The sequence below is a fragment of the Scylla paramamosain genome, chromosome 21 (assembly GCF_035594125.1).
Source record: "Scylla paramamosain isolate STU-SP2022 chromosome 21, ASM3559412v1, whole genome shotgun sequence".
In the NCBI taxonomy this organism is placed as follows: domain Eukaryota; kingdom Metazoa; phylum Arthropoda; class Malacostraca; order Decapoda; family Portunidae; genus Scylla; species Scylla paramamosain.
The window spans coordinates 3,843,267-3,867,877 of record NC_087171.1 but is presented as its reverse complement, the minus strand read 5'-3'; the positions used below and the strand labels follow the sequence as shown (position 1 = coordinate 3,867,877).

At 42.7% G+C, this 24,611-nt stretch overlaps 1 protein-coding gene across 1 annotated transcript in view; it reads right to left on the bottom strand.

The window, feature by feature from the left end:
- LOC135110875 (hormone receptor 4-like) overlaps nt 1-24,611 on the bottom strand; it is a 93,408-nt gene continuing 68,797 nt past the window's right edge. Inside the window, 13 exon segments of the mRNA XM_064023499.1 lie at nt 1-2,071; nt 2,780-2,907; nt 3,578-3,770; nt 3,989-4,252; nt 4,382-4,516; nt 4,950-5,192; nt 9,702-9,763; nt 10,401-10,549; nt 11,032-11,398; nt 11,401-11,509; nt 11,511-12,321; nt 12,704-12,862; nt 14,293-14,383. Of these exon segments, the coding sequence (XP_063879569.1) occupies nt 1,991-2,071; nt 2,780-2,907; nt 3,578-3,770; nt 3,989-4,252; nt 4,382-4,516; nt 4,950-5,192; nt 9,702-9,763; nt 10,401-10,549; nt 11,032-11,398; nt 11,401-11,509; nt 11,511-12,321; nt 12,704-12,862; nt 14,293-14,383 (2,792 nt within the window). The 3' untranslated portion in view covers nt 1-1,990.

Sequence of the window (24,611 nt, the reverse complement as noted above, 5' to 3'; positions counted from 1 at the left end):
TAAAATTCACTTGTATATTTCTTTAAATATAGAAGCAACAAATTTGATTGCTTGACTATACTAAAGAGTCAGCTTACAGTGTACTCAGTCATAGGTGGTCTTGGCCCACTGACTCCCCAAATGCCAATGGTTCCCCAGTGATAAAGATATATTTTTATTATAGCTTCAAAAAATGTTTTTTTTTTTTCAAGGAAATATATGTATATATATATGTGTATGTATATATATTTATAGATAACATGAGATCAAAGACTAGTGCAGGTAACTGTGCTAATAAACCATTCAAGTAAAAACCCTCATGAAGGTGTGTAACAAAATTTTTCTTATAATAATAATAATAATAATAATAATAATAATAATAATAATAATAATAATAATAATAATAATAATAATAATAATAATAATAACAACAACAATAATAATAATAATAATAACAATATAAAGAAAATCTAGATGTATAATAATAAAGTTTGTGTGCAAGCTTTTGCTTATTTGACCAGTAAAAAGTTTAATGGTTTGAGAGAAAACAGCAGATACCCATGAGGAAATTTTGTCATTGATGAATTCTGCATTGAGCTACATTGTTCTCTTCAACAGAAACAAGACTACAAAGTTGAAGTCAAGGAGAAATGCATGTACAGATATCTCAAAGAAGTGTGTGTGGTAAAAAACTTGAGGAAGGTGCTTAGTTAAGTTTGCCTTTAGTGCTTCGTTAGGTTTGGATTCTGAGCTGAGTACCCTGCAAGCTGCCTCCACTGGTGTCCTGCCGCCAGACACACAGCTGCACATTCACACTGTCACAACATACACCAGCTCTAGTACCGAAAACTGTACAAACAAAAGATTCCTTTGTAAAAGTGTATTTACAAAAATTTACTCAATAATAAACTTCTATTTTTCCCACATATTATCTCTAGGAAATATTTTATTCTTAATAAATGTATAAATGGTACACTTATATGGCAGCACAAGACCTTGGTTTAACTTGTGCCTCTGAGATACAAATCATCTGTATAAACCTTAACAATTAAAAGTGATGTGTTTTACAAGACATAGAAGAATTCTCTTAGCACATTGAAGATCAGTGCATGAAAAAACTGTTAGTAGGATCTTTCTAGGAACTGTATCCTTGTTACTGTTTGTAATACTAAGAGTAAATATGTCCATGCAATACTGCTCCTGTAGCGAGCCTCCACAGCCCATGGTATCAGCACGTGCCATGAAGAGTCCTCCCTCATGCAGTGGTTCATCACAGACACGTAGCTTATCAGTGGGAGCTGTGGATGGCTTTTCAGTAAGTGAGCCCCTCTCTCCCTCACCAGGTATGTACTTGAATCACTGACTCACTTGGGAACACTCATGGACAACTTTTGAAGTTTTCTTGTGCTGGGTCAATCTTGAACACTATAAAACTAGAACTCTTTGCTTAAGTAGACATACTTTTCTGCGACTAGTAATATTTTCATTAGATGGTGAAAAGAGCAGAGAAAATATACCACAAGTAATTGCACAACTTGTCAGTTGCACAGCAGTTAAGTATTTGTGTTCTGGGCTTCTAGGAATTTTCTTCCCATCATAAACCCTTAAAAATCTAAAAGGAAAAACCTTTGGTAATGTATCTAGGGAAATCTTAGAAAAAGATAAATTTATACAAAAAATTGAAATTGTCACAGGAAACTGGTACACACTCCCATCACAGTTAAGTTGGTTGCACAACCACCAGAAAAAAAAAAAAAACTTTATCAAAATAAATGCTCTGGCTAGATTGTCACTTCATAAATATCACGCACCTTGCAGACATTGGTAACTTCATGGACTGACCACAGTGGGCACAAGCCAAAGTAGGGTTGGCTGACAGATGCAATGGTGATGATGAGAGGCCGCAAGACCCCTAGCAGAGGGGCCAAAGCAGACGCAGGACGGCATGTGGTCCACTATGAGACGCCTTGCAGGCAACGACTGGCTCCAGTGGCTGGGTGGTGGTTTATTGCTATCTGTTGATGGTGGAGTTCAACAAGAAAGGAACATAGAGCATCTTGGTTTCTAACAGTTTTGCTGCTGCTGCTTGGATCTGTAAAAAGAAAGACCATAATGAATAGCATGAATATGATTGAGAAATAAGTGATAAACCCAAACAGTGCCTCTGATCATGATGAAGGCAAAAAATATTTATCTCATCAACTCCCTTAAAATCTCTTCTCCAATGTCTCCATCACCTCAATGTTTTATTTTTTTAATCTTCTACCATTACTTCTATGATAACTGAGCTTTTAAACTTGCTAATCACATACATCTCTCTCACAGCAATAGAAGACTACTCTCTAATTCATTCACATTGTACCAAATCTTTCCTTTATACTGATGCATTTGTTTCTTTACACCAGTGGTTCTCAAACTATGGGTCACGACCCAAAGTTGGGTCGCGAGATCAATTTTGATGGGTCGCAGGGACACAGGAACATTATCATGCTTTCAGTGTTCCAGTGTATTTCAGTTACTTTACTCTGGGTTGCGAAGGAATGAAATGTTCCAAATAGGGTCGCTCATGAAAAAGTTTGAGAACCACTGCTTTACACTGTACATGCGGTAAACATTTCCACTGTATTTTTCATTTTCCCTTAACTCTTAGTCCTCTGATCTGTTGACAATCTTATAAGAAGATTTTCAACAGATCTGAAGCATTAGGACTGACAACACTGTAATTACAAAGGAAGTGAATGCAGTGTGTTATTTGACTACTAGAGACCATACTGCAGGCATTCATAAGGAAAGGACTTACATCTGGGAGTCTGACTAGCAGGTCCTGGTATCTGGAGGGCTGGGAGGGGTAGTGGGTCTCACAGAAGGAGCGTAAGCAATTCATGTATCTTTCCTGGATCACTTCAAGCTCCTTGTGGCCACTCCGGGCTGTGAAGGATACAACTTTATTAAAGCTACATTTGTTTATGCAGAATGTTTATGTAGAATGGTTAGGTCATTATTGTGTGTTGTCTGAGTTTACTGCTTAAAGTTTAGTAGTGTATTACCTAGCTTGTCTCTGTTTGTTGGATCTTTAAGTTATTTATTAAGACTTGGTTTTATTGTTTAATTTGTTTTCTTTTTATGGAATATGCTGTCTTATTATATTGAGTAATGGTTCCTAGGCCAGTCTGGATTATCACAACACACAGTGAATTAGCTTGAAAACAATGTTCATTAACTCATCATTAAGAAAGTTCACCAATTTTAATGTTTACTTAGGTCCTAATCAAGTCTTGAAATATGGCACAGAAACTATATGCATTATCAATAGGGAAATATCATGGATAGCTTAATATTAACAATTGTGGACACATGAAAAATTAAAAAGCAGTTATTGCTTACCTATACTGTGTACAGATATGATAGTGGACTTTTATATAGGAAAATGACTGACCACTGCCATCTTAAGGCTTAAAGACAGGATGTAAAGAAATTAAGAGATTGCAAAAGGCCATTAGAATGACACAAAACATCTGAATGTGGTTGGCACTGTCAAGCACATTAAGTAAAATAATTCTACAAAATAAAAACCAACACTAAAAACCAAGCAACTTACGTTGATTCAGCATGGCAATGACCTTGAGGCAAACATACTCCTCAATCTGTATCTTGATTTTGCGAAGTGCCAGCGTGACGTGGGTGATTTTCTCCACCATGACGCCCACTTCCTGCCGCAGCTGATCCATGGTGATGGGGCGGCCCATCATGGAGTTGAGGCACGTTTGGAGTGTACACAAGTTGTTGGACACCTGGAGAGAACAGAAAATAAGTAAATACATCTCATAAACACATTTTGCTCTTACCACTTCATGTGTGTGTGGAAAAACTATGATGACTTGCAAAAACAACGATCAAGTAAGTAAATAAAGGAAAACAAGAGAGAGAGAGAGAGAGAGAGAGAGAGAGAGAGAGAGAGAGAGAGAGAGAGAGAGAGAGAGAGAGAGAGAGAGAGAATATTATCTCTTACCTCTTGATGAAACTCAGCTTCAGTGCCATCTGAGGACCTGGAGCCCAGCTTCTGAAGGCCGTAGATAGCCTGGTAAGCTGAGGTGGTGAGAACCAGCAGCTCGTGCCACTTGTGTGTGAGGAGACTGGTGTGAACCTCCACTGGAAGTTCCTGGTAGAAGGGAAGGCGCTTGGTCCACTGAACCAGCTTGATGGAAATGGAGTCCCCAAGTTGACAGAGCTTGGTAGATAAGTCACTCTTGTGATCGAGTAAATCATCAAGGTTCTGAAAGATGTAGAATATATTGTATAGTTTGTAATAATGATATTTGTTTCATTGTATATACATTTCTAATCAAGATATGAGAAAACAATTCTGCTTATTCACCAAAATATCACAGATTCCTACACTAACCTTTAATGTTGCGATGTCTTCAAAATCATCACAGTCTATCAGCATCCTTATCATGGCTTGTGCTACTGGGTAAGGCATGACTCTTTCTCTGGTTGAGGAGACAGTGTTGTCCAACTTTTGTCGGAAGTGAGCCACCTGTTATGAGGAAGAAGAGAGAGTTGAGGTGAATGGCAACACCAGCACAGGAATGAACACTGAACAGGACATAATGGAACAGAAATTCATTGTTAGAAGAAAAGTGATGTAGATGAATGAGGGAAAAATTGAGTAAGACATAAAATAATAAAAAAAAAAAAAAATTGGTGAAAGGAGAATGATAAAGACTAATGAAAAAATAATATGGATGAGGCATAAAACAGTTGAAAATCATTGTTACAGAAGACCTGATAATGTTGATTGCATGGAAGAGAATTAATAACAGTAAGAAGTAATCCAGTGGCTGTAGTTACCTATATTTTGATTACTTAAATTGTCTAGGTTTACTCAAATGAAGTAGTAAAAAGTAGTAGTAAAAAAAAGTGTCACAGTTGAAAAGGTGAAATCATAACATCTTGAGCAGCATTATTACCTCAGATGGGTTGGTGAGAGCTGCTTTGAGGATGTGGCCAGTGTTAAGAGGTGAGGGCATGGGGGGTGATGTGATGGGAGGCGGGGAGGTGAGGGGGCTGGGGATGGGCAGGGTGAGGGAGGCACTGGTGAGGGAGGTGGTGCCAGCCATCATCAGAGGGTCCAGGCTCATCTTCTTCTCTGGGGACATGGTGCCTCCTTGCTTTATCTGACCATTTTTCTTGTTTTTCTTTTTGTACTTTACCTTTAAGAGAAAGACATGTGTTAATTCTCACATGGATCAGTAATACTAAATCAAGGGAAAGTAGTACATGTGACAGATAATCGGCTTGTGGTGGGTATATAGGTGACTATAACATTCATTACATAAATCTGCAGAACACCAATGATGTTGCGGGGCTAAACAGTCATGAAGAGGCAGGTACCGAGAATGAATGACTCGACATGACCCAAGTTATGTTGAATAATCAGACAAGCTATATGAGGCACCTTACCCTTATGAAAGATTAAAAAGAAAATACAAGAGGTGATAACAAAGATGCGCAGTGTAGTACAAAGACTAGACTGACTAATAATAATGTTGGCGTGTGTTGCGTTTGGCTGTGTTGTGTGTAATTACCATGCTGCTGCTCCTACCCATTGCAGTTCATTTTGGTTCTGACCACATCACTTGCCCATCTTCCCCACAGTAACAAAATTAGCGTTATGCTTTCTAGTTAATTAGTTAAACTGTTCACTCATGTCATCAATGTAGTATTCTGAAATGCTTTAAACTACATACTTCCACCAGGACTATTTTCAGAGGTCAAAGAGATTAGTCAACTTCTGATGGGTATTTTTTTCTAACTGAAGATTCAGAGACCTTATTAAACTATAACTAGAATCATGAATACAATCCTGGAGGCTCTGGTAAACTCCACAAGAGTCCATGAAAAGCAAGAGATGTTTAAGTCGGCTTTCATGATTACTTTTTTTTTTTAAATGATGGCACAGAATTATTGTTAAACTGTCACTAAAATTATGAAGAGCCCACTATCTTCCACAACAGTGTTGCAAGTACTGGTAACACACCAAATCCTTTGAGAATACAGGCCTTAACGTTAGCCTCAAAACAAGGTGTAGCCAGCACTCAGTGGACACAATGTAGCATGAGATGCTCAATTCTCATATAGGACAAGAGTAAACTAGCAAGACAATAAATGTATTAAAGAAGCTTACTACATACATAAAAGAGCAATCCCTTATTCGGATAATGAAAGACACTACACAGCTGTCTGCAGATAAAAGTTACATTGATGATTTAAATGATGCCCTAAATGGTGAACAATTTTAGAATGATAGATTATTTTTTTTATCAAGGAATGTATAAAATAGTCCTCTCCCAATTCTTCTAATGTCAGTCAAATGTACGTAACAAGTTAATAAGTAAACCCAAACACCCTTCATAATAGTAAGGATCATGGTACAGCAACTGAATCAAGCACGACAAAGCTGTCCTCTTGGAATCAAATAACCACTCAGACAAAATAATCACTGTCTGTGGCAGAATAAAACATGAATGTTTGAGTTTCCTCCTACAGTCCTTGGTTTATCTTAATCATGGCAAGAAGTACCAAATCATTGTTTCAGTTTACTTAGACACAGAAGCTTCTCCCTGCTCCATGTGTCTCAGTTAAGCTCAGCAGTTTTCTCTTTGCCTTTCTTGTGCTATTATTTTGTGTGGAGGTGATGGACAGATGAACATTACCAAAAAGGAGAAATTTAAAGAAGCAAGTTCATCCCAGTAGAGTAGAAGAAAGAAAGTGAGAGAAAGAACACACAGACAGCAGTTACCCTCCCCTCCCTATGTATATTTTGTGTATGACAGATATTATCAAAAGAAAATAAAAAGAGAATATGAAAGGAAGATTTAGTTCCTTACTTGGCTGAAGAAAAGAGAAAGAAAAGATGGACAGCAGTTACTACAGTTACTCTTCTTCATTCTTGTGCATATTTTAAGTATTAGGCATTACAAAAAGGAGGTGAAAAAAGAAAAAGCAAAACAGACCTGAGTCCACAGATCCAATTCCTTACTGTGTTGAAGAATAAGAAAGTGAAAAAAAAAAAAAAATTAAGAGCATTTACCTTTCCTTCTTGATCATATTTGGAATAAAACAGACATTGTCATAAGGAAAAAGTGAAAAAAGAAAAGGTAAAAAGACTTGAATTAGTAGATCCAATGTCTTACTGTGTAAAAGAATAAATGGAAAAAGAAAGAAATGATGGAAAGCAGTTATTCATCCTCCATTGTGCTGTTAATTTGTGTGGTTAGGTGGACATTTACCAAAGGGATAAGCTGGCATGGAGTGAGTCCATAGGTGGGATTTGCTATAGAAAAGAGAGAGAGAGAGAGAGAGAGAGAGAGAGAGAGAGAGAGAGAGAGAGAGAGAGAGAGAGAGAGAGAGAGAGAGAGAGAGAGAGAGAGAGAGAGAGAGAGAGAGAGAGAGAGAGAGAGAGAGAGAGAGAGAGAGAGAGAGAGAGAGAGAGAGAGAGAGAGAGAGAGAGAGAGATAATGGATGAACATTTCAGCAACACTAAAACAATTTGATACTTGCAGCAGAAATCTTATCGAGACTTGTGGAATGATTGCTAGTCAAATTCTGTATTAAGAATTTGGACTGGAAATAACTCTTAATGATGGTGAAAGAAAAAATAACATGAAGCCTGAGCAAGTGATCATCATACAAGCAACATAGAGAGAGAGAGAGAGAGAGAGAGAGAGAGAGAGAGAGAGAGAGAGAGAGAGAGAGAGAGAGAGAGAGAGAGAGAGAGAGAGAGAGAGAGAGAGAGAGAGAGAGAGAGAGAGAGAGAGAGAGAGAGAGAGAGAGAGAGAGAGAGAGAGAGAGAGAGAGAGAGAGAGAGAGCATTACATAAAGGGGTTTAATTAAGAGTGTAGAATACAAGGTAGTTTAATTGGTTTATTTTAGTGTTTTTATTTTGAGTCCAGTATATGTTCTATTTTAATATTCATGCAGTATGGCTCTTCAAGTGTGTGTGTGTGTGTGTGTGTGTGTGTGTGTGTGTGTGTGTGTGTGTGTGTGTGTGTGTGTGTGTGTGTGTGTGTGTGCACTTCTATTTTACCAATCTTATATTTTGGAAGAATCAAGTCAAGTTCATAATGTCCTTTCTTTTAATACCCAATTATCATAATTTTCTTCTATGTGATGTTTACTGTTTTCGTTCTACACTTCCCCTGGTAGTGTGTGTGTGTGTGTGTGTGTGTGTGTGTGTGTGTGTGTGTGTGTGTGTGTGTGTGTGTGTGTTTAGAGAAACACTGGATACATTTATAAAACATAGAGGCAAATTGAAAGATTTAGACACGGTCCTGTTTTTCCTAGGATAACCTGTCAGTTGGGTAGAGGCTAAGGAGACTGATGAGTACCGTGGTGAGGCGCCAAGTGGTGAATGTCAGCCCGATGTTGCATGCTCAAAGTGTTCCCATGCAGGAAGTACGCACTGTGACGACACTCAACAGTTTGTGTTTCAACTAACTGAAGTTCAGTCTTATAACACGTTAGGCTTCACGAAACATCATTTCTTACATTGAAAAAAAGCTTAGTGGTAGTGAATGAGATCAACTAAAACGAGGTTATTACAAAAGGGCGAAGCACATCAAGCGTGCTGTTTGCATTAGGTCACTTATGGCATGACACCTCTGATTCTGTCTGCTCCACCTCACTTGTCTCCACATCTCCTCTAGTGGCACAGGAAACCACATATTTATGTAGTTGGGCAGTGCTTTTCGATCACATATAGCGAAGAGAGCCCATGCACATAATAAGACTCGCACAAGGTAACACTGAGTGGGTATGAGAAGCGTGAAGTATAGAAGCAGCAGCGGCAGCATGAGCAGCAACGACAGCAACAGACAAGAAAGCTTGCTACGCTACAGTCACCTTACCTCGATGCTCCACAGCGATAAGGCTAGTGTGTTAACATGAGGCAAACCTTCACCAGCACACTGTTTCGTCGTGCTCCACACCCACAAGATACCGACGGCTAGTTCAACACGTCACGTCACACACAAGGTGATGATACTGTCTGCTTTATACCAATGTCAAGTTTAATATTATAAAAAGAAGTATACACACAGAACTTTCACCTTTAAACTGAGCACAACGAAAATAAGAAAAAAAAAAATAGGGGAAGTTTCAAACTTTGTAGGGAGAGAATAAAAAAAGAAATGTTATTTTTTTCTGAATCGTTTCTATTTTTTTTTTCATGAGTCACCGAGACAGCAGAGCAAAGTGCTGTGGCTTTGCTCTGGTCTAGAGGGTCGAGGTGCAGACAATTAAGTGTTCGGGACAGCTTTCATCTTGATTATTCAATGCATCTTGTGGTCTCCAATAGGGAGTCGAGTTAATGAGGACTTTTAACATTAAGATTCACTTCACATTAACAGGTTGCAGTACTTAGGACTTCAAGAAACCTGCTAGAAAAGAGTCAAGACCACAACGCGTATTTTCAAGGACGCGACATACTTCAAGGAACAGTACTATGGGATGTGACGCTATGGAGGCCGACGATCATAGCGACTGAAAGAATGAAAAGAACAATGACCATTAGTGACATCTACTGGCCAGAATAACATCACACTCCCTGGCAAGTGCCTGAGGTATGTCGAATCTTTGAAAAACACACGCTTGGGAGGGGGGTGAAGGAGCATGATAGAAAAGGATGCAACAAGATGAAAAAGCAGGGCGTGTAGCCTTACCTTGTAGAGGTTATAGACAGCACCGGAGTTACGTCCCCCTGGCATCCTGTCTTCCCGCACGGCTGAAAAAGTGAAAAAGAATAAGTTGTTAATATTACGAAGGATATTTCTATTCTGTTCGCCTCACTAATGCAAGAGTTATTTCACTCTTCTATCCTTTATGTTGGTAAACATTGAAATCCTTTGCCTGTTACTGTTTTCCTCCTTCCAAGACTCTCTACTCATTCTCATCTTATTCTGCCAACCTCACTAATGCAAGAGTTAAGTGGTATCTTCACTCTTTAATCCCTTTCACAAGTTAACTGTGGAACTCTCTCTTGTTTCTTTGTTTTCTCCTTTCCACGACTACTCGTTCTCATCCTTATTCTGTCCATCTTACTAATAGAGAGTTAAAAAATGCTAAAACTTTTAATGGCTTTCACTGATAAACTCCAGAACTTGGCCTTGCTTCTGTTTTCCTTCTTCCCACGACTAGTCCTTCTCACCCTTTTTCTGCCCATTTCATTAATGCAAGAGTAAACCAGTATCTTTATTTTTTTCATCCCATTTTGAATTGGTAAACTGTGGAACTCTCTGCCTGTGTCTGTTTTTTCCCCTCCTTTGTACAAACAAACTGAGAAACAGACAGACAAGCAGAGAAAGGGAGACAGAGAAACATAAATCTGGGAGCATCGCACGAGCTTAGAGCTGATGACGTACCTGCTAGCACCATGCCCTGCCGGAGACACTTTTGGAAGCGGCAGTACTGACACCGATTTCGCTGCGCCTTGGTAATCTCACAGTCACCGTCCGCCACGCAAGTGTAGACCCGCTTGTTCTGTACCGTCCGCTTGAAGAACCCCTTACACCTGAACACACATGCACACACGAACAGAGAAAGAAACGTGGTATTAATTATTTGTTACCGTTTTCAGTCTTTCATCTTTATTTCTCCTTTACTTATTTTGTGGATTGAGAGAGAGAGAGAGAGAGAGAGAGAGAGAGAGAGAGAGAGAGAGAGAGAGAGAGAGAGAGAGAGAGAGAGAGAGAGAGAGAGAGAGAGAGAGAGAGAGAGAGAGAGAGAGAGAGAGAGAGAGAGAGAGAGAGAGAGAGAGAGAGAGAGAGAGAGAGAGAGAGAGAGAGAGAGAGAGAGAGAGAGAGAGAGAGAGAGAGAGAGAGAGAGAGAGAGAGAGAGAGAGCAAGGATCACATGAAAATCAACCATTCCAACAATTAGTGAAGCGAGCAATGGTAAGTTTAGTACAGGTAAAGCTGGATCATGTGACCTGACCTAACCTCACCTAACATAATCACAAGTAAATAGCGGCAAAAGTATGGAAATGCGAGCTTACCCCTCACAGGTGATAATGCCGTAGTGAAGGCCGGTGGCGCGGTCCTCACATATCATGCAAATCATTGGCTGGTCCTCGTCCTCCTCATCTATGGCGGCGGGTTGGCTGGGCGCGGGGACAGTGTTGCGGGCACCCCACATCCCCACCGTGGAGAGGTTGAGAGCTGCTTGGGAGTCTGGCTGAGTGTGGGGAAGTTGGGAGCGGTCGCCTGCCCATAGCCGCTCCATGTTGAGGGGCGTGGATGGGTGCCTCTGGCTGTCTCCGCTGCTGGGGGAGTGCATGTACGTGGCACTGTGTAGCAGTTGTAAGTCTCCCGGGGAGCTGTGTGGTGAGCCTAAATATCTCACCACTTGGTTCCCTGGCGAAGGGGGGCGCCCGCGTAGGGGGAGCGCGGGACTGGCGTGTGGGTGTGGGGAGATCTCGAGGTCTGAGTTATTGGGGAACGTGCAGCGGGGGAAAGGGAGAGGGTGCTGGTTGGGGGAAAGCTGGGAGGGAGAGCCTCTCTTATCCTGGCCAAGGGTGAGGAGACCGTCCACTGAAGCCCGCACGGACGCGTCGCTGGTGTCAGCGCCGTAGCCACACGGGGTGGTGGGTCGCGTTAGCACCTCCCTGGGGGCCTGGGACACGGAGGTCTGAAGCTCATTAGGGGTTGACCAGAACATTGTTTTAACGCCTCCTGCTTCCCCCATGATGACAGTGGGCGTGCGCAGGCGAGGCGAGTATCCCGTCCTACTGGAGTCGGCGGGGGTGGGCACTGGGGTCACTGTGGACTGGGAGGGCTGCACCAGACCCCCGCTGATGAACTCTGGCCGCACGCCGTTAATGCGGCTGGCGGCGCCGTGCCAGTAAGGCTGCGCTGCGCTGATAGGAGGCCCTGCTCGCAGCCCCGCTGAGGTAACTACCCCAGGGGTGAGGCCGGCCATGGTGGCGGCCAGGGTGTGTGGCATGGCGCTGAGGGTGCTGATTGGCGGCTCCAAGGTCTCCATGTGGTGGGGGAGTGACGCGCCGCCACCTGCTGATGCCGAGGTGACTTCAGAGGCGTGGTCGCTGGTGTCGGGTGGCGGCGGCGTGGTGGACATGCTCTCCGGCAGGTCAGTGTCCACATACTGCTGGATGGGGCACAGGCCCTGGGGTGTCTGCGAGGGCCGCGTGGGCGCCGATGAGGACTCAGGCTGCACTCCACCACCGTCGAACACGTGCGCGTCATGGGTGTCATCACCTTGGCTGAAGCCAGACTCCTGGCAGGCCTTGACCTCGACAAACTCATCGCCAGCACTGTCAGGGGACGATCTGAAACATGAGAACACGCCGTTGTACACTCTGATGTAAGGTTCTTATAATTAGAGAAGTTTGAGTAAATTAATAATGAAACTAATAATGAAATAACCCCATAACTGAAGCAAATAAAATAATCATAAAATGCGTATTTCAAAGGTGATGAAAAATGTCCTGCAAAAATTGACGGCATTTCTGTGAGATATTTATTGTTAAAACGATGTGAAGCGCCATTTGCTTGTTTTCCTTAGCCTAGAGATACACTAGACTACACTGCATTCCAAAATGTAGAATGTTTCTTTTTATGACCGGTGTAGAATGTCCTTCTTCTTGTTTTGCTTCTAAGGGTTACAACATGCTACACTAAATACTGCAGGAGACAAGGGGCGAGGCACACCTCCCAGGGTTGGGTGGACGCGGATTGGGGGAGGCGCGAGGCGACTCCGAGGGTGGCTGGGGCTGGACGGGGCTGCAGGAGGAGGCTTCCCCTCCTGAGGACCCGGAGTCTGGCGAGCACGAGGATGACTCTGCCAGGCTCTCCCCGTCACTGCTGCACCTGGGAACACGCACGCTCACCAGTCACTGGCGCACAACAACATGAGGCAAATAAATAGCACTAATATCCAAATTTTGTACATAATTTTTGCACATTATCTCATTTCATTCGGGATGACTTATTGTTCAGGGCGGATGGAGTCCCTCAGTGTACATCTTGCTTCAGTGGTGATCGATGCACGTCTGTCTCTGATCATTATTCTTTTCCATGCGTTAGAAATAAATTATCATTTCATGAATGTTAATAATTTAGAGTGAAAAGTGAGTGAAAGTGCAATCATTCCCCATTCCGATCTGAAAATTTCGCTTCGATGCCTCAGTTTGCCAAATCTTAAGACATTTCCCCTCCTGGCAGCACTGGCCACGCCACGCCCCTCCTCCTCTCGGCGCCTCCCGCACCCTGACTCCTCACCCTCGCCGGCAGTGTGCAGGAAGACGGCGTGGACAACTCTAGGAATCACCAAATCCCTTCCATAGGTGCCAGGGTTTGCATCGTGACACTGATAGGCTTAGAAGGATCTCCACGCCACTTGTAATCTTTGTACTATCAACTTTCTGAGCCTCGTGCTGTTGTGTTTCTCTACCTCTTTCACACCAACTGCACAGAGGGTACGTGGATCCTTTCTTATGTAACTGAGAGTTGCCAGGCTTCAGGGCACATGTAGAGGCAAAAAAAAAAAAAAAAAAAAAGACAAAAAGAAAAAAAAGTCTTGTGAGGTTTGTCGCCGAATCGTACCAGTGTGGCTCAGTAAATGAAAACTGGCTATACACCACCGCAGACTTTCAAGACTAGCGTTTCCTCTTTGTTGTTTCGCCAGACGTCAGCAACAGTTCACGATGGATTATAACTTATCTTTAGCACACTTCCTACTCAGCCTTCCTTCTTCTCTTGCATTTACTATTTAGCTCTTCATTATACTTAACATATGATAACTGAGCTCCCACATTTTACCATACACTGTTTATAGTAAAGCGTCTATCAGATGAAAAATGCTTCCAGCTTTGTTGCTTCAGTAAACGAGTCACTCACATTTACTGAACATATAAATTAGTGGCTAATGAATTTTCTTTCTCCAGTAGGTCGACGCTAGCAAAAGAGGCACCCAGGCAAAAAAAAAAAAAATAAAAATCAATATGATTACTATTGTTCCTACTCTTACGCCTCCACCTTCTTAAGTTTTCATTTCTCCTTCTCTTTTTTCTCCTTCGCCTCCTTATTTTCTTGCTGCTACTTTTCTTCCTCTTCCTGCTCTTCTTTCTTCTTCTTCTTTTCCTCTTGCTGCACCGTACCTTCATCCCATTCCTTTCCTTCTATTTCCTCTTCTTTTCCTTCTCCTCCTCCTCCTCCTCCTCCTCCTGCTCTTCCTTCCACCACCACCACCACCATCACTACCACCAGTACTACGACCCCTACCACCACCACCCTCTTACCGGGAGTCGACCTTTCGGCGCTTTAGTTTAAGGTCCTGGAAGAGGCTCATCTTGACGCCCTCACACTGGAGCAACGTCACCGTCATAATTCCTGCAAAGAGAAGAGAAAGACTTGGCTCAATATATTTTGTCCACGTGAGAGGGAAGGAAAAAAAATACATGAGAGAGAGAGAGAGAGAGAGAGAGAGAGAGAGAGAGAGAGAGAGAGAGAGAGAGAGAGAGAGAGAGAGAGAGAGAGAGAGAGAGAGAGAGAGAGAGAGAGAGAGAGAGAGAGAGAGAGAGAGAGAGAGAGAGAGTCAGTTATAAGAATGAGCACAATATAAAATGAAAAACAAAGCAAAACAAAAGCAGCTAGAAATACTGGTACTTAGGATTAATGAAATATAACCGAAGTAATATTGTAATTCTTATCCTCGTAATTACCGATAAAAGTTCATATTCTGACTATTAGACTGTCACGGTAACTTTCCTTTGCTCACTATCCACGCTGCACAATCGCTCCAATCAGTTTGCGAATAAGAAGTACAAATTTCTTTCCGAGAAGGAGCTTCCACGAATCGGTCGCTTAATAATTAATGAAGCATTGTTTAATATTCAAGTTAATAGTCTTTCCTGCACTTCCAATATACAAAGAACAGTCACTCCTAAGAAATATGATTAAGTGATACAATTTTTTATACGAGAAGGTTCTCAAGGAATGGCTTTTTAATCATTAAGTATCATTAGACTATTAGGAAAATCTTTCTTCTAAATGAAATATACAAGGAAAAACAATTCCTGAGAATTTATAAATAAGAGCTGAAAATTTTTATACAAGATTATCGAATAACTACTATGGCCTTGACTCAAGCTTCATAAAATGGTGATGCATAACTTTAGAATAATAATAAGGCAGACAAAAAAATAAAAATAGTAATATGAGAAAGGACTAGTTAGCAGTTCTTAATGCCTGTTCTCTTATTTCCTTCAGTCAAGTACCAGTGCCAGCAGCAGGTAAAGGGTGAGTAACATGGCAGAGTTTCTTGGTGGCCTCACGTTTCGTCCACCAGAACACCTGCCTTGCAATGCTCAATCTTGTACTCTTGTCTCCTATTGTGCTCCTTTACCATCATCTTTAACTCTCTCTCTCTCTCTCTCTCTCTCTCTCTCTCTCTCTCTCTCTCTCTCTCTCTCTCTCTCTCTCTCTCTCTCTCTCTCTCTCTCTCTCTCTCTCTCTCTCATTTTAGTCCAGTAACCTCTCCTTTCTCTCTCACTAGTTCTCTTACCTCCCTCTCTCCTCTCACAACTACTTCTCCTTTCCCTGTCTCCTCTCCTCACCATTCCTTCCATCCCCATCCCCTCTCCCTACTACCCTTATCTCTCACTCTTCACTCCCCTCTGCCTGCCGTCTCTCTCTCTCTCAAATAGCACCACGCGTCTCCTCCCCCCCCCTCTCTCTCTCTCTGTTATTATAGTTATTTGTTTTGTCTTTTTTACCTTCTCTCAAGAAGAAAAGAAGAACAAGAAGAAAAGCAGAACAAGAACAAGAACAAGATAAAAAAGACGACGACGACGACGAAGAAGAAGAAGAAGAAGACAACAAGAACAACAACAGCAACAACAACAACAACAACAACAACAACAACGACAATAATAATAACAACAATAATAATAATAATAATAATAATAATAATAATAACAATAATAATAATAATAATAATAATAATAATAATAATAATAATAATAATAATAATAATAATAATAACACTCTGGATCAGTAACCACGACAAATTTTCTTTTCCTTTTCTTGTTCTTTTAATTCCTGTCCAGTTCCTGCCCTTATCTTTTCTTTATTTCTTCTTCTTCCTCTTCTTCTCTTCTTCCTCCTCCCCCCTTCTTCCTCCTCCATCTACACAGCTTACGTCTCTCTTTTCTTCCTTCTCGTCTCCCAACATCATCCTCCTCCTCCTACGAGAGAGAGAGAGAGAGAGAGAGAGAGAGAGAGAGAGAGAGAGAGAGAGAGAGAGAGAGAGAGAGAGAGAGAGAGAGAGAGAGAGAGAGAGAGAGAGAGAGAGAGAGAGAGAGAGAGAGAGAGAGAGAGAGAGAGAGAGAGAGAGAGAGAGAGAGAGAGAGAGAGAGAGAGAGAGAGAGAGAGAGAGAGAGAGAGAGAGAGAGAGAGAGAGAGAGAGAGAGAGAGAGAGAGAGAGAGAGAGAGAGAGAGAGAGAGATATCAAAACATCAAGCACACAGACAAGCAAAGACACGAAAAAAAAAACCTTCTATTTGAAATACTACGTACAAACAATAATAAAAGAGAAGAACGATAAACAACAAGTACACAACAAAGAAATGGAGGAGGAGACGAGACTGCAGAGGAGGAGGAGGAGGAGGAGGAGGAGGGTAGTGAGAGCGAGTGAATGGAGTCCAGATCGATTTTGTCTCAAGTGAAGAGGCCACGAGACAAGGGCACAGAGAGAGAGAGAGAGAGAGAGAGAGAGAGAGAGAGAGAGAGAGAGAGAGAGAGAGAGAGAGAGAGAGAGAGAGAGAGAGAGAGAGAGAGAGAGAGAGAGAGAGAGAGAGAGAGAGAGAGAGAGAGAGAGAGAGAGAGAGAGAGAGAGAGAGAGAGAGAGAGAGAGAGAGAGAGAGAGAGAGAGAGAGAGAGAGAGAGAGAGAGAGAGAGAGAGAGAGAGAGAGAGAGAGAGAGAGAGAGAGAGAGAGAGAGAGAGAGAGAGACCGTCTTCCGGGAAGGTACAAAGGATAAACACTTTAACAGAAAGGACGATTTCAAAGATATTTCTATTTCAGACGCTTATAAAGCCTGGAGGAAAGAACCAAGGGAAGGAGGAGGAGGAGGAGAAGGAGGAGAAGGAGGAGAAGGTATGTGGTAACGGAACAGGTGGTAAGGGCCAGGAGCCAGCTGCTGATGGAGCCCCATGTTCAAGGTGACCCACTGCTCCTGACTCCCTTGGCTTACCCCTGCGTCGTTCTCTCCCTTCCTCCCTGTCCTCCCTGCTTCCCTCTCTTCTTCCCTTAACCTTTCCCAGATGCTTGACTCCCCACACGTGAGGAAATGTCAACAGGGAAACGATGAGAGACTGCGTGCAATGCGTATAAGATGCCTGGATGCGTATCAGTGTGTTGGCTGAAGTGCTGGAGAGGTGCGTTGCTCCCTTGCTCTAGACTCTCCCAAGGCGCCGTGGTTCCCGCGTCATAGGAGGTTTCTCGTCGGGTTTGTTAGTTTTTGGTTACCTCAGGTAGTGGAGGTTTTGCACGGGACTCAAGACGAGGTGATGAAACCGATGTCCTCTCTCTCTCTCTCTCTCTCTCTCTCTCTCTCTCTCTCTCTCTCTCTCTCTCTCTCTCTCTCTCTCTCTCTCTCTCTCTCTCGCTCTCGCTCTCTCTCTCTCTCTCTCTCTCTCTCTCGCTCTCGCTCTCTCTCTCGCTCTCTCTCTCTCTCTCTGTGTGTGTGTGTGTGTGTGTGTACTTCGCTAGAAGAGAGAATAGAAATGCTGGTCTTACTTTCACTTATTCTTTTCACTTTTCTACTTTTCTCTTATTGTATATAACCCCCTATAGGCTACTCTCTCTCTCTCTCTCTCTCTCTCTCTCTCTCTCTCTCTCTCTCTCTCTCTCTCTCTCTCTCTCTCTCTCTCCCTTCTCCTTCACGAATCTTGATTCCTTTTTACCTTCGTATATAAACAAAGTGCTCGTTCGTCTGTGTATTTGTTTGTCTGTCTCCATGTATATATGTCCTCTAGGGGAAGAACTGTGACGGGAGAGAGGGATGGAAAGACTAAAATAGAAAAAAAGAACTGGGATGGATGGGTATAGACTGGAATGACTACACAGACAATCTTTAAGAGAGAAGGAAGAAGAAAAAGAAACTATAAAGCTACATTAGATGAATGTAAACTTAAAGGGATGATTAAGAAGTAAGGAAAAAAATGCACTAATAGATAAGCTGAAAAGTTATTAAAGAGAATTTTCAAAAAAAGAAGAAACGAAGAAAAAGGAAAAACGGAGATAGATGCATACTGAAGAAAACTATTAGAGGAACGATTTTTCAAGTATTCAGGTTTCTTATATACCATAGTCATTTGCACCACATCTTTCACAGTCCTTAGAGGGAAGGAAAAAAAAAAATCTTCCCAAGATAACATAAAACCATCAAGCGTTTTACTCTAGTCTACCCTGTTCTCTCGCACGCAGTTTATTGGTAGAGGTGCACAGCTAAACATATTCTGTTATCATAGACTAACAACTCTCTTGGTATATATTCTTCATAAGCAATGTTCAGATTTTCTCAGTAGCCAACCAGGGTATCATGCTATGCTTGTTAAGTCACATAAATATATAACAAGAGTGATGTAAGCAAGATCCTTAGGGTTAATAATCAGGATACGACAAAAAAAGTAACAGGTTCAAGCTTGACAATGTTATATTTAAAAAAAAAAGAGTTACGAAGAAACTGGTTCACAGACAGAGTGGTGGATGGCTCAGTAATCACGTTGTTAGTGCTGAGTCAACAGGGAACTTAAAAGATTATATTATATTTATAGATAAGGATGATAGGTAAACATACGTAGATAGTTACGTTTTTACACAAAGACCGCAACGTGTAGGTCTGATGGCTTCTTGCACCTTCCTTTCTGTTCTTGTATTTTTATGTCCAATTGATAATTTACATTTGATCTGAAATCGAGTTCAGGTTGTGAGAAGAACTTGGGTTGGTCATAACACTGCGTGGTGCCAGTACGGTTTTCATCACCAGGGAAACGTTCCCTCTCTCTCTCTCTCTCTCTCTCTCTCTCTCTCTCTCTCTCTCTCTCTCTCTCTCTCTCTCTCTCTCTCTTAGATACGCAACAAGCAGGTATTTGATGTGTGTGTGTGTGTGTGTGTGTGTGTGTGTGTGTGTGTGTGTGTGTGTGTGTGTGTGTGTGTGTGTGTGTGTGTGTGTGTGTGTGTGTGTGTGTGTGTGTGTGTGTGTGTGTGTGTGTGTGTGTGTGTGTGTGTGTGTGTGTGTGTGTGTGTGTGGGTGGCCTTTACTTTTGTTTTAATTTTATCACTGCTACTATTATTATTTTCACTTTTGGTAACTCAATGTTGTTTTTTGTCCCGAAGTGATGAGATGATTATATTTACTCAGCATTCTTGGTGCTGCTTATCATTGTCTTCCTTGCTACGCGTGGGCAGTGTGAGTGAGTGAAAATTTATGGATATGCGGTTAGGCTGAAGAGAAAAAGGAGGAGGAGGAGGAGGAGGAGGAGGAGGAGGAGGAGGAGGAGGAGGAGGAGGAGGAGGAGGAGGAGGAGGAGGAGGAGAGGGTGATGATGAAGTGGGTGAAGGAAGAGAAGAAACAGAAGGTAAAATATGAGAAAGAGGACAAGGAAGCGGAAGGAGGAAGAGTAGGAGAGAGAAAAAAAAGAATATGAAAAACGGAGAGTAGAGGAGGAGGAGGAAGAGGAAGAGAAGAAGGAGGAGGTAGTGGTGGTGGTGGAGGAAGAGAAAGACATGATTTAATTAAAGAATACATTTGCCTTATTTTTTTTTATTTGTCGGAAAAGAAGCCTTGCAATACTCTTAAGAAGGCTCACCAGATTAACGAAAACAGTATATTGAAGGACTCCACAACACCTTTCCAGCTTGTGACTTGCGTAGCGACCACCCCCTCAAAAAAAAAAAAAAAACAGTGATAGTTACATAGATATTCCCTTTTTCTTGCACCTTTCATTCCCTTTCTGGTGCATTTCCTTCCGTTGCACTCTTACTCTATGTAGTAACTCTCCTCTCCTTTCCAAATATGTTCACTCCACTACCGCTTTCTACTTCTTGAATTCACTACTTCCATCACGTCTCTATTCATCAGCGTAGTACATATGAATGAGGATGCATCATTGGTCTCGCTTCTATATCAGAGAAAAGTATTAGCGTCTGCTCCTGAGGCGCTGCGGGGAGTGAGACATGCTGGAGTTGAGTATGCAGCTTGGATTCTCAAACGTTTCAGCGTCTTATCTCAATTATTTTATATAGGCCGTAGTTGAAGTTACTGGGAGGTTTTAAACCATGCTTTCATAATTTTAGTGATAGTTTAACAAGTACTCTGCATCGTCAAAAAAAAAAAAAAAAAAAAAAAACACGAGAGATCATCCCCCGGTCTGTGAGAGAGTAAAGCGTCTAAGAGTACAGGACTTGCACTCCGTCTCTCCTGCTAGCATTCCACCACCACGACCACCACCACCACCACCACCACCACCACCACCACCACCACCACCACCTCCTCCTCCTCCTCCTCATTATCTTGTCCTTCCTTCCCTCCCGTCAGCCAGCCAGCCGCGCCGTACTTTCTAGAGGAAATATTGTAACACCCATAGCTTCGTCACTTGATATGCGATGCAAGGTCGCCCTTAAAGACACCCTTCATCTGCTCCCTTCGTATACCCCATCATTTGCTTCCCTTCCCTTCACCCTTTCACTGCTGCGGGTTCTCCTCCAACTCGATAAAAGGTTCTGGTTCAAGTTAAGCGCATAATTTTCAAAGACACCACCGACGGAAAGAATGATTCGGGAATTCAAATATATTAAGAGCCTTCGTTTTTGTTTTGGCTTCATGAAATTGCCTTGTGTTATTCTAATAAGGTGATAACAGGGTTAAGACTCCCGAGGCTCTTCGCGCACCCACAGCACTCACACACACACACACACACACACACACACACACACACACACACACACACACATGCACCTCGCTCCCGATCTCTCTCAGGGAGGTGGAGGGCGCTAGTGGTGGCGATGGATGGGAACAACAGAGGGATTCATAGGTGTGGGAGTGAGGTGGACAACAGGTAGATCGGCCACAAACAGGTCGTGTTGAATCACAAGGTCATCTGGAGGCTACCTGAGTTATGTCTGTTTCTCTCTCTCTCTCTCTCTCTCTCTCTCTCTCTCTCTCTCTCTCTCTCTCTCTCTCTCTCTCTCTCTGCTGCTCCTCCTTCCCCACATTCTCTCCTTATTATGTCATTGTTCCTCCTTCTCCTCCTTATTTTTCCGTTTGTTCTTCTGCTCTTCTTTCTTTCTTCCTCCTCCTCTTCTTTCTTCTTCTTATTCTTCTGCCTGTTGCGTCTCCCTACTTTCTTCATGGTTTTAAAATCCCTACTTGTCTTATTTTTCCTCTTCCCTGGTTTGGTTCCCTTACTTCTTTTCCCTTCCCCTCTTTCTCTATTCATCTCCCTCCTTCTCGCTTCCCTCTCACATATATGTCACCATCTTTTCTCTCTAAAATCCCGAGATATACATGCATGCGATAACCTTCACATTTTCCATTAGTATTCATAAATGCGGACAGTAAGGTGGTGAGTAATGTGTGTGTGTGTGTGTGTGTGTGTGTGTGTGTGTGTGTGTGTGTGTGTGTGTGTGTGTGTGTGTGTGTGTGTGTGTGTGTGTGTGTGTGTGTGTGTGTGTGTGTGTGTGTGTGTGTGTGTGTGTGTGTGTGTGTGTGTGTGTGTGTGTACGCGTCGCGCATGTGATGCAACACTCGTACTTGCAGATTCCAGTCACACACACACACACACACACACACACACACACACACACACACACACACACACACACGAGATAAACCACAGCTCTAGTCCAGGTCAGTCTTCGCAACCACACATGTGAGCAGACAAGACAAGGCGAGACAGACAGACAAGCAGACAAGTAAGTTACGTTATTTACCGCTCCCTGCGTGGCCCGTGGGAGGGATGCTGCTTCCAAGGGATAAAACCTGCAATTATGAGGCTCCGGCTGCCCCAAAAAGGACACGTAACTCAATACTCTGCCCTTGAATTGACTCAGGACGTGGACCAATGATTTAGTCTAGACACAGCGCCACCTATTGCTCGCTAACTCAACTATTTCTGTTGACTCTTGGTTTGTCATGATGAAAAGTATTAACCATGGCATGGAGGAAAGGAGAATAAGAGGAAAGAACAAGGTTAGAAGGTACGAGAAGATAAGAAAAGGAGGAAACAATGTAATGAGAAGAACAAAGAAGGAAGGGAGAAAAGAGGGAGTGTAGTGAGAACAGGAATAAAAGAGAGAAGAAAAGAAAGCACAGGAGGTGATTCAGTGAAGGAAATAATGAAGAAAGAGGGAGAAGAGTAAGAGGAGGTAATGTAGCAAAATGAACACGAGAGAAAAGGAGGAGAGAGAAACGGAAAAAGGAATTCAGTAGGAAAGACAAAAAAAAAAAAAAGAAGAGAAGGACAGTTACATAAAAGAAAGAGAAAAGGAAGAGGATGCGAGATTTCAGTCAGGTTCCATTACAAATCATAACACAATAATTGTAACATTAACACTCCATATTTAACTTTCTACAACATAATTATGCCTACGACTCACAACCCTCTCATTACAATTACAGCAATTTACAACTATGACTTCCTTCACCACGATAAATCATTACAGCTGCTCACTTTCAAGGTTTGCAGCTGTAACTTACCACTTCTACCTCCTCCTTATCTGGAGAACCTGGGATCTACATTACAAGCCTTAGTTAATTCCTTGATCTATGCGCTGTACTTTGTCGGGTTGAGTAGCTGGGTATTATATTAGTAAAACAGGAAAAGACTGAAAAGATACTGATTGATACACAAACAAACTGGTAAATAGAAATACTTATGTATGGATAATGAATAAAGGAATGAATGGATGGCGAAAGAATAGACGAATAAATAGATCGAGAGACAGTTTACATTTAGAGATTAACAGACACAGACAGCTTGACAGAGATGGTGTAGCTAGTTACAAAGATAGATAAGCAGACAGACGCATAGGTAGATAAATATACAAATACATAAATACATACATATATAAACGGACAAACTAGACAGATAGTCATACATAGATAAATACAAGGATAAACAGATGGCCAGATAGACAGACAGACTGACAGAAAGACAAGGGAATGAGTAAGTACATAAACTCTATGGAATGGCAGTGGGAGTGAGTGTTCTTCCGAGGAATAAAGTAAAGTTAGCCACGCGTGTTGTTTTTATTATTTGACTCTAACCTTCAATTGCACGAACAGGAAGACAGGTGAGCAGGTAGACTGACAGACAGACAGGTGTAAAAACGGATGCATACACACACACACGAGAGAGAGAGAGAGAGAGAGAGAGAGAGAGAGAGAGAGAGAGAGAGAGAGAGAGAGAGAGAGAGAGAGAGAGAGAGAGAGAGAGAGAGAGAGAGAGAGAGAGAGAGAGAGAGAGAGAGAGAGTCACTTTCTTGCAACCATTTATACAGTCGGAATCCTTGAGGTATCTTGCTGCGGAATCATAAACTACAGGAGAATATAGCAGCTTCACAGTTCAGTGCATCTCGAGGAAGTATTAACAATTATCTAACCGCACGAGTCCCCTATGCCCGTCCTTCCAAGGCTGGCATTCCCCTTCACTCTTGGTGCTTCCAGACCAGTGTTGCTTTCCCGTTTTGTGAAGGAGGGAGGGAGGGAGGGAGGGAGGGACTGACTGGGAGAGGTGATTGGAAGGTAAAGGAGGAGGGTTGCCACTCAGTCACCGTGCGTCGCTGCCTGTGTGTGTGTGTGTGTGTGTGCATGACGTAGGTAGCCTTGACGAGCTGGCTGGGCGTCGGAACAGGAAAATCTGAAGCTCAATTATTGCCCAGTGCTTGCTGCCCTGTCTCGAACACACACTCACACACACACACACACACACATACACACACACACTCCCTTGGTGGTTGGTTTGTTGTTCCTCTGTGTGTGGAGTTAAGTATAAATACGTAGGAATGTGAGACCTCGACTTTGTATCTTTGCACGTCTTTGGGGAGGGAGAGAGGAGGAGTGAGAGGAGGAGGCACAGGAGGAGGAGAGAAGATGGTGAGAAGGCAGAGTAACGGGTGGCGCGTATCCCCGTTAAGCCAGTGAACCTACACACACAACCATTTCCTGTCCCACTGACCAACTCAGGGATCCGCTCGCTGCCTCGCTCTCCCGCCCGCCTGACAGCCCGCCAGCCGCCGCCAGCACCTCGCCCCCTCACTCAACCTTTCACTTCAGCCCGTTTTCTTGCAGGGATCATTTTCATCCCTCTTAAAGACTTCATTTTCTGCCTGATCCAAGCCATGTAGGGCAATAGCAGGTGTGTGACGGATAGACTAGTAAAAATAAAAGTGTTTCGAGTGGCAGTGATAGCTAGAAACCGCAAGACGAGGACGCCAATTACACAGAACGGCTTCCGCGTGGCCACATAACTTCCCACTTTCTCCTCCTCCGCCGCCGCCGCAGCCACTGCTGCTGCCGCCACCACCGCCGCGTTCCTCACTCTCACTCGCTCGCT